The 9,776-nt window shown below is 41.9% G+C and overlaps 1 protein-coding gene across 1 annotated transcript; it reads right to left on the reverse strand.

Moving 5' to 3' along the window:
• Window positions 1-3,919: 3,919 nt before the first annotated feature.
• LOC143000730 (desumoylating isopeptidase 1-like) lies at window positions 3,920-8,783 on the reverse strand. Its single transcript, XM_076150146.1, has 6 exons — window positions 8,582-8,783; window positions 8,229-8,250; window positions 7,879-7,948; window positions 7,576-7,685; window positions 7,305-7,427; window positions 3,920-7,225 (listed from the first exon to the last, which is right to left on the reverse strand). Exons 1-6 carry the CDS (start codon window positions 8,670-8,672, stop codon window positions 7,132-7,134), a joined length of 510 nt encoding a protein of 169 aa, XP_076006261.1. The 5' UTR covers window positions 8,673-8,783; the 3' UTR covers window positions 3,920-7,131.
• Window positions 8,784-9,776: the final 993 nt, after the last annotated feature.

Here is a 9,776-nt window from a genome sequence, read left to right on the forward strand (position 1 = left end):
TACAGCTCTGAGGCGGTGCCATCAAGTGGACAACTGAAGTAATGCGAAAGGATGATCATGGTGAAACAAAAGAAGAAGAATGGATTTACAGCCTTGATCCAATCTTCTGCATGGAGTTCCTTCAGTTCATGAATAAAACACAGGACCTCTACAGAAACACTTCAGACTCTACAATCTGATAGAGCACTATGATGTCACACAGAAGTGCATTGATTCTGCACAGATACAGAGGCAGAACCCAAAGATGAAGCTGTAGAAAATCAGAAATTGTATTCCCAAGGCGACAGAAGCTCTGGAGACATGGGCTGTGATCTAATCAAGGTTTCCTCCATGATCGTTTGCTTCTGTCTGTCTTCTCTTCTATTCCTCTCAGCCCTTAGGTATCATGTGATTAGTGTTGCTCCTTGACCAGCATCCTGGATCTGGAGCCAGCAGGGACGTGATGCGGTCCCATCTTGACACACTTTCTGTCTCCTTTGCCTCATTTCCACCCCCTAACCCCATTCTGCTCTCTCTCTCTCTCCCTACTCGCTCCTTCATTCCTCTCCATCTTAACCTGCTTTCCTCTTCTCCATTCTTCTACCTACCCCCACCTCCTGTCCTCCTTCCTCCCCAGGCACCAGATCAGGTCCCTGGAGACACAGAGGCCACAGTTCTGCGACTACACATTCCTCCTAATGAGACCAAATACGTTTGCAGTCGTGATTCCTCTGTGACAGTGACTACCATGGGTCGATTAAGCTGCGCCAGCATCTGTGTGTGTGTGTGTGTGTGTCTGTGTGTGTGTGTGTGTGTGTGTGTGTGTGTGTGTGTGTGGTGGTTTGCTGTGTTTCTGATCAAATTTAGAAGGAGTGTGTGACTGCATGTGTGTGCATTTCAATGCTTTTGCAATGGAATTGTGAGGCAAGTTCAAACAGTGTGCGGCACAGAGGGACTGCATGGATGAAGAACACGGGCAGATAAACAGTGTGTGCATATGAGACTAGTTGCAATTGACAAGCCAAGGGCATTCAGGAGAGCTGATACAGTGAGCGTGATAGAGCAGAAGGTCTCCAAGACGCTCCATGTGTCTGCTTATGCATCTACGCCTGCATGCAAGGACACAGCATTTAACACAGCCTTGGCTTGACACAGACAAGACACACACACAGCAACTGTTCACCCGAGTGATTCCAAAACAGTGACCTGGCCAGCTGGCTGCCTGCAGAGGGAGCTGACAAGTAGGAGGAAGAAGAGGCAGGAGAGGTGGAGGAGGAGAGAAGGGCAAGCGGACACAAAGGCAAAGTCAAGGATGGCACAAGTTTCTTTTCTCCATGATTTAGTGACACACATGGCCTTAAAGTGTCCCAGATGTAACTCACAGCGAGTGTAACGTCTCATCCAACGCCACAGAGAGTCAGAGAGTCATCTGTGTAAGCTTGAGATGAATACAGATGAGGAGGGAGTCACAGCTCCTTCTTTTCCTTTTTCTAAGTGGTGACCATTGTTGCTTTCATATCACAACAACAACAGAAGGTTCAGTGGGAGATTTGAGTTGGATACAAAGTAAAGTAAGTTCACTCAGGATGTAATATAAAGGGCAGCAGCTAAATATTCTAAATCTGAGGCATTGGCAGAGATTGGAGGAACAGGAAGCTGCTGTGCACTTGGACTTTTTCCAGAACAACACATTTATTAGTAATTGTCGTATCCAAAGAGTTTCCAGTGACTCAAACCCTGATTTCTGCTATTCATGGACTCTAACTGTGCCCTGCGTACTGAGCATGCATTATTCTGTGGTGAAAGTGGCAGAGTAGCATTGAAATGAGACAAATGAACGGCTTCATTATTAATATTAATACTAAATGGAACATTAAGCAAAAAGGGATTTAGTTCTGCCTGGAGAGACTTTCAGAGAAGCTAATGAAAATGTTAAAAGCCTTTCCCTGTCTGTTTAACACACACACGCACACACACACACACACACACACTGAGAGAAGCCAATCATGTTTTTCGCCTGGGCTTAATACTGTGGGATTCACTAAGTGGTGGAGAACACGATGATCGTCTCCGTAGTGACTGACGGAGGACAGAGATGATGACAGATGACTAATAACTCAGAAAGCGCTCTTCAAGGCATTTAGTGACTTTTCTTTGCACCACAGGTGAATCAGGGCCTACAGGTGGAGAAGCCCAGTCACCCTAAAGTGTCCTGGATGGATCAGTCAGCACAGCATGAGGCTCAGTGTGACTCACAGTGGTGCTGCCATGCTAACAGCCTGAGCTGGCGCCCTTGAAATTGGAGAGAAGGTTAATGCTTGCCATGATATAAATGCTCACCAGTCAGCTACCAACCAAGCTGATTCAGCTTCTTACCTGCAGAGAGCAAGGAGAAGCCTGACTGCATCTATGAGCCCACTCTGTCCAGCAGGGGGCCTGAGCTACAGGACAGAGACCAGAGACCAGAGACCAGAGACCAGAGGCCAGACGCCAGAGGCCAGAGGCCAGAGGCCAGAGACCAGAGGCCAGAGACCAGAGGCCAGAGACCAGAGGCCAGAGACCAGAGGCCAGAGACCAGAGGCCAGAGACCAGAGACCAGAGACTAGGTCTGCAACACGTCTGCTTACACAACCATTTTCATCAACCGTGACATAGCCACCATCTGGATAAGTGTTGACACCTACACAATAAAACGATTAATATCAAAGTTTAACGCAAAATAAAAGCAAATTCAAACAAAATCTAGGGATCAAACATTTTCCATGGAGCCATTCTGACACACACAAGTCTTTATTATTCCATGGTTAAACAGCTTTTAAAGCTACTCCAATGTGTTTCAGCAGGAGGGCGAGGGGCAAGGGGCCGCCTTGTTTATCTGTCAGAACCCCCTGGAAGAGAAGAACACTTACAAATACTTCACATTTGGCCATTTCTGCTGTAAGGGTTATAGTTAAGGTGGAGGTAAGGGTTATGTAGCCTGAACTTACAACTGTACAACCATCATTTGAAGATTTGACCTTGACTGCATAACCTTGACATTTGACTGGCAGTGATAACAACAAAACCACCTGCTACACAACGCATCGGTGTAATTACACTTTGTTGAGTCAATGCCAAAGTGAAATACTTATAGATCCTTGCTCCACTCCACTCCAGAGCTGCAGAAGCAGATTTTGAGGGAAGTAAATGGCAGAAGAAGCCTGAATGGGGACGACAGGCCAAATGTAAACACAATGATTTGTTGGAAAAGTTCCTACAAAATGAAATGTGAGGGCTTTTTCAGCAACATTCTCTCTTCATCCTCTTCCCTTGCTGATATGACTCGTCGGTACGAAGCCCAGAGTTTGAATGTACAGTATGAATGTTGAATGCATGTCCCGTTTTCGTTAAAACGTCTCTGTAACCCAGGGAAACGACTTACAGGAGGCTTATCTGCTCCACTCAGAGGGACCTTGACTGCTTCACAGACTTACTTTATGTTAAAGATTTTCATAGTTAGGGCCTGGAATTCTAATCCTTTTCTAATCCTAATCTCCTCACCGTTTAAACATGCATCACTGCGGCAGGGGACAGAGCCACACTGCCCCCGTGTGGAGGCTCAAGGAACTGAAGACGATTAGAACTAGAGCTCACTTTTTGTAATTAAACATTAAATCCTGCAAGTGAAGATGTATATTGGTGTCTTCGCTATTAACAAAGGTTGACTGAAAAGTTCTGAGCCCTACACAGTATTAACCAATTCAGTGCGGGTACAGAATCATTATACTTGTTGGTTTATTGGTGAAGTGCGAGTTGTTTTAATTTGGTCAGAAGTGCTAATTCATTCAAGATAGCTTCATCGTAGTTAACACCAAATACCAGAAGGTTAAAACTGTAAAGATGGAAAGAAGCCTGGTGGAGAGATGAAAGTAACACAAGAGGCTGAGATATTACAATCTGAAGCAATGGCTTTATATGCTGAAATCATCTCAAATCAATGACACAAAACATATACAAACAATGTGCTTTAACAGAGCTAATATGTTCACATGACTTAAATAGGTCAAACATTTATTGCAATTCCACATTACATTAGCAGTAGGCTGAATAATAACAATAACAACAGCCATAATCAGAATGCAGATCATAATAAATAATAATAATAATAATAATAATAATAATAAGGGAGTGAACCTGAGCGATGCAGAGAAAGCTCAAATTCACCCCGAGCTTAAAGGGGAAAAGGAAAAAGCATCTGTAAAGCTCTTCTCTAAAAGCCAATCTATCATTTTAAAAAGTCAGGCGATCTTTTTTATGGTGCCTATATTGTACAAAATGTTTCGTGAAATATTGTATTATAGCATTAGTAGTAGTAATGTCCTTGATTAGAAAGAACAACGCATGAGGTAAACTGTACAAGGTGATGGTGAGGCTCTGAGTGCAGGATCCCAAAGCTGCTTTAGATAAGTTTTCCTATTTGACTTTTAGTAGAGTCTAAACGGTTTCCTGTGGTCATGGTATGAGTCGGTGTGTGTGTGTGTGTGTCAGACATGGACACACTCTTAGATATTATAATTGCTAATTATCTTATAGAGCCTTTCACTTTTTACTTGTAACTAAATGATTTAAGAATCTTAATTTATTTTATTTCTGTTAAAATGTTGACTTAAAACTAAATGATCTTACAAAGTTCTCATTTTTCTTATCTTGATCATTGAAAGTCTACGAAAACATTAAACTAGACAGTGAAAGAATGGAGACAGCTCTTGCATTGTAAACTTCAGGACCTCATTTGTGGTTTACAATGTTGGTGTTCTGCCTCGCAAAAGGATTTCCTTACAGTCCATCTTTTTAGATGGCAAATAAAGTGCAACGAAAAGTAAAATAGCTTTGTTTTTTTAATTATTTAAGACTCCCCATGGTTGCTGAAGGCTTTGTGGAGCTCCACACTGTGACGCTGACTTTAGTGGATAAGACCACAGGAGATAAACAAGGCCAAAGCACACACACTGAGCCTGAAGCCAGAGAGGTGTAAAGGCACAGAGGTGTGTATTCTGCCTATCAAACACACTCTGGTTGCTATTAAAGGACTCAAGCAGGCTTGTATGTGAAAATACAGAGAGTAATGTTAGAATGAAGGACGCTGCTCTACAAACTGTATATAAGTCACATTTGTATTGAAAATAAATGATTTAAATGCCATTATTCAGAATTGATTTGATGGCAAATGGAGAATGTGTCATTAAAATACAAATTACAGTTTATACACACACATCTAGAGATCCTCAGTCTGTAACTATTTTTAGGATGTAATTTGATATTTTTGTTGTTTCCAGGTAAGAAATGTTCTTTATTGCACTCTGCCTCTATTCTACTGCTGATGTTGATCACTGGTCAGGGTTATACTGGACACACAAGTCAGGTGTTAGATGTCTTTGTCCATGCATTCATATGAAATCTTCTTCTTTTTTTCCCCGGGAGGTCATCGTCACTATATTACTTCCAAAATGTTGCCTGGTTATGATCTGAACTTCAATCAGTAGTAGCTGGATTTAGTCCCAAGACATTTTGCCCACACAATCTATGTCTATATTGAAACCCTTAATGTATGAGCTACACCTTGTCAGCTTGTTTAGATTTGTTCAGAATACATAGAACTGCTCCTAACTCAAGGTCGGGGATGATTCACTGCCCCAGGTCAGTAGTTGCTCACTGACTGTGCACAGTAGGGGGCGCTGTTTCCCGCCTCCCCAGTGACCCACAGATGGGAGCGGCGGAGCGCTGCCCTGACAATCCAGATAGTGTGACAGTTCAATCAGGAGGAGGCAGAAAGAAGAGGGTGAGGAGAATTAAATGAATTGTTTCTGGGTCACAGGTGAGGCAGTGAACGGCGCCCCCTACTGTGCCGGCTCACCGCTCTGCTACAGAGAGATAAATACTCAGAAGGAATGATAATGTTAGGTCAGTATGGAAACACAAAGGAGCTACAAAGAGAAAAATAAGATAAGAGGAGCTAGAATTTAAAAAACAAACAAACCTAAAAAGTAAATAATAGTAAATGTGATTGACGGCTCGAGCTTCAGCCCTCCTGCCCTCATTAACGTGCGTTCAGTGGAAAACTAAAATAAACATTATCTATCCAACAGTGGAGTTCTATTCCTCTGTAGACAGCAGCAGTGGAGGGCGACAACATTACAGTGAGACCAAATCAAAGTCTGTCAAAGTGTAGTGTAGTGTAGTGTTAGTATACCCATGAGGTTAATGGAGTCCAGTTAAATTGCTATATTTCTTCTTTAAATACTTTCAAGTTAAAGGATGAAGTCTTGCTAAATGTAAACAGAAAAATGTGCTTAAGTGTGCAACTAAGATAAGATAACAGATTTAATAAGAGATCATTCTGGCTGCCTTCAAGTCAATGTGTTTCCTCCACTGAATAAAGATGCTGATAGGATACAAAAATGTTGAAATCCATATCACTATAATGCATCTAATGTCACCCACAGATGTTATGAAGTCCAGATTCTCCCACTTCTTCCCAGTGTTTGTCAACCAGCTAGATATTTCAACCAAAACAAGTTCCTCAACTCCAATTCACCTGAGCCAAGCGGCTTGTGAGTGAGGCGTGCTTCTCCTGTGTGTGTCAGGTCTGAGCTGCACAGAGCCACACTCAGCCTCAGCCTCAGCCTCAGAGGTAGGAGACAGTGTTTAGACATGTTCAAAACCTGCCAGTGCAAAACAAAACGACACACAAACCAGACGCAGTGTTTGAAGAGTTTGGTTCAGGCCTGTTTGAGGAGGAGAGGGGACTGACAGCCACCCAGGGACACAACGTTCTGTTCTGAAGCCATGAGAGAAAAGCTTTGTGACAGAGGAATAAGTCTAACGCATGCTGGGTCCAGTGCTTAGAAAGATTTGTATCTGAGAACCTCTGGAAGAGACGGTATTGATGATGATGATGATGATGATGATGCTGATGATGATTACCTACCAATATGGCTGACAACAAACTTACTGATGAGTGGCCTAACTAAGTCGGTCTTCGTCTCAGACATAGTTTCCAAAATAGCAATAAGCTCTAACAGTGGTGCGTAATTTGATTACATAAGGAAAGAAAGAAAGAAAGACTTCTGACTGCAGAGCAGGAGATGCTGCCCACACTGCTGCACTCTCACGTTAGTTGTTTCTTCTCTCTCCGTTGATGACGTTACCTCCAGGCGGGGCGATGTGGATGGAGTCCAGAATGGGACGGAGTATCTGTCCAAACGGCCTGGAGAAGGGAACACAGAGAGTTCAGGCTGAGGCTTGACCTACTTCTTTACTCCACCACAGTTTAGTTTGAGACTCACGTTGAGAGGACTTCTGACGGAAGGTCAGTGATGTAGGAGGGGATGGACCTGCCTGTGAGGAACTGAGCCACCTCGTTGGTGAAGGTGTTGCAGTTGTGCTCAAACAGCCGATACCTGTCGCCTCTGAGCAAAGGAACAATGGAAGAGAATCCATTAGAATTAGAATGCATTAACTTCAGGAAAAGAGAGGTCTATAGAAAAGGGGGGCTTAAAGCTTGAGACCGGTGTGTGTGTGTGTGTGTGTGTGTGTGTGTGTGTGTGGCCTGTATACCTATATGTGCTTTCTCCCAAGGATGCGAGGTAATCCATGAAGATCTCCTCTGACACCTCTGTCTCTCCCAGCTCCACCACCGTGTCTGGAGGCCCCAGCATCGTCCCACCCTGACACACACAAGTTTTAAATTAGACGTACATCACTCATCAGAGACCTCCAGAATACACAAGTGTGATACAATACATAGATAACAGAAGAGTGCACAAGGGTCTATTTGCTTTGTCTGCCCCAAACTTTGATTGGATCTCAACAACAACTACAGAGGTGTAAATGTAATCCATACATCAGCTGTTCCCTTACCGGTGAACAGCTGGAGATCCCCTCCCCTCCGAAGAAGAATTCATCACCATAAGATACTATAGCCGTGTGCCTGGGGAGGGAAAGATAACAATGACAAAACGATCAACACAACAACAACAACACAGCATTTACAGTTGCAAGTGTTTAACCTTACAATTCAATGTGGCTTATTCTTTATCAAATACCTGCTAACTAATGAACTGAATGGACTCTGGGACCAGAAATGGGTCACTGGCTGACCTCTGATGTATTCACGCATAACATAAAGAACAACATTTTCATGTGACTTTTAAATCTGTTAGGTCCCAGATCATTAATACTGTAAATAATAATATCATCAGTGTTCGTACCATATTCCATCCAGTTGCTTTCCTGTAACAGAAAGGGGAAAAGAGTAAGAAGAGGACAACGTGATCTTTCATCTACATTACATAAAAACATTACATAAAAACAACAGCTGAGACTATTGACCCATTCCTGCTGCTACGATAGATCTGTCCTGATCATAGCCACATTCAAGCCACCGCTCCTCGTAAAAACACAGAATTTGAACACAAACACTTAACTTACGCCAACGTGACAAAAACACAACAAACATAATCACAGAAGCGATTTAACGACACACATAAAGTGAAGACAGCGTTTGTTATTTAACTGCCACAAAGGCCAGAGAAGGGATCAGATTTTTTGAAATTGTGCTCACCTAACATGATGGGACTGAGATTACGAGCCATTCCTCTAGATATATCGTAAATATAAAGTTGTACATTGTATCTAGGTACATTGCTATCCATTATGTAAACTAAGAAAAGACGTTTTTAGTTTCGATTTAGCTAACGAGCAAGAGAGGGCAGAGTTTGTTATCGGCACTGTCAGCTCCGAGATGGTGAAACATCCGGTTTGAGTATCCACAATAAAAGCTTTACTAGTGAAACAAACTGGTTCGTCTACATGTCAAATGCTTTTATGTTGAAGAACAAACGTCACATCTGGTATTAGCTGTTGATTATAAATTGTAATTTATCTAGTAGTGTTTAGATTGGTGAATTTCTCTGTAGTCATCGTCCCAGGCACGCTAGGTGTATCTATTCAATTATCTTTATTAATTATACAACTAATAAAATATATAATTGATTCATTTGCTAAATATTTGTTAAAAGAATATTATTTAAACAATTGTTTATTAAAAAAGCCTCTGAGTTAATAACCACTGATGAGATATCAGGTTTTTCAGAATGTTATTGTTTTTTTTCTTCTTTTTATTACTTATATACTTGCGTTCAAAATGGCAAAATAGCCAAAAAAAACATGTAGGAGGGCCCTCTGTGAGGCCAGAGCTGCCTAGTACTCACCACTAATAGAAGAGATCAACAACAGCCCCGGGTTTCTTTTCAGCAGTTTGGCCAAGCTGACAAAGAGCCATAACTCTACTAACACATGTATTCCCATAGACATCAGTAGTAAATGACTTCATGAGCTACTTTCATGATAAAATCTCAACAATTAGAAACTAAATTCATCACATCCTGCCCTCAATCTGCACTTATTTACCCTCAAGCACAGCAACCTTGGAAACAACGGTAAGACCTGATTTATATTTTGGCAGTTTTTATCCAATTGACCTTACTGAACTATCTTCAATGATTTCTTTATAGCCCTATGTGAGAACTTTTTTTTACTACAAAGTAGATATGATAACGCTTTATCTAGTAAGGCTATACCACAGACCATTAAAGTAGCAGTAATGAAACCACTTCTTAAATAACCTCCTCTTGATACAGGCATTTTATACCCAGTCACCAGTTTCCTTTCACTACATTTGAGAATGTTATTATACAACAATAACCCTCCAACCCACGGTTCAGCAACCTTTACTATCAAAAGTTATTTTCTTATCA

The sequence above is a fragment of the Genypterus blacodes genome, unplaced genomic scaffold, assembly GCF_046128005.1.
Source record: "Genypterus blacodes isolate CSIRO-AG114 ecotype Tasmania unplaced genomic scaffold, CSIRO-AGI_Gbla_v1 ptg000051l_1, whole genome shotgun sequence".
NCBI classification, from domain to species: domain Eukaryota; kingdom Metazoa; phylum Chordata; class Actinopteri; order Ophidiiformes; family Ophidiidae; genus Genypterus; species Genypterus blacodes.

Coding starts and splice junctions, on each gene's coding strand:
- LOC143000730 (XM_076150146.1), bottom strand. CDS start 8,672: ATGGATAGCAATGTACCTAGATACAATGTACAACTTTATATTTACGAT. Junction 7,428..7,575: donor TTGGGAGAAAGCACATATAG/GTATACAGGCCA, acceptor TCCTTTGCTCAG/AGGCGACAGGTATCGGCTGT. Junction 7,226..7,304: donor CCGTCAGAAGTCCTCTCAAC/GTGAGTCTCAAA, acceptor TCCCTTCTCCAG/GCCGTTTGGACAGATACTCC.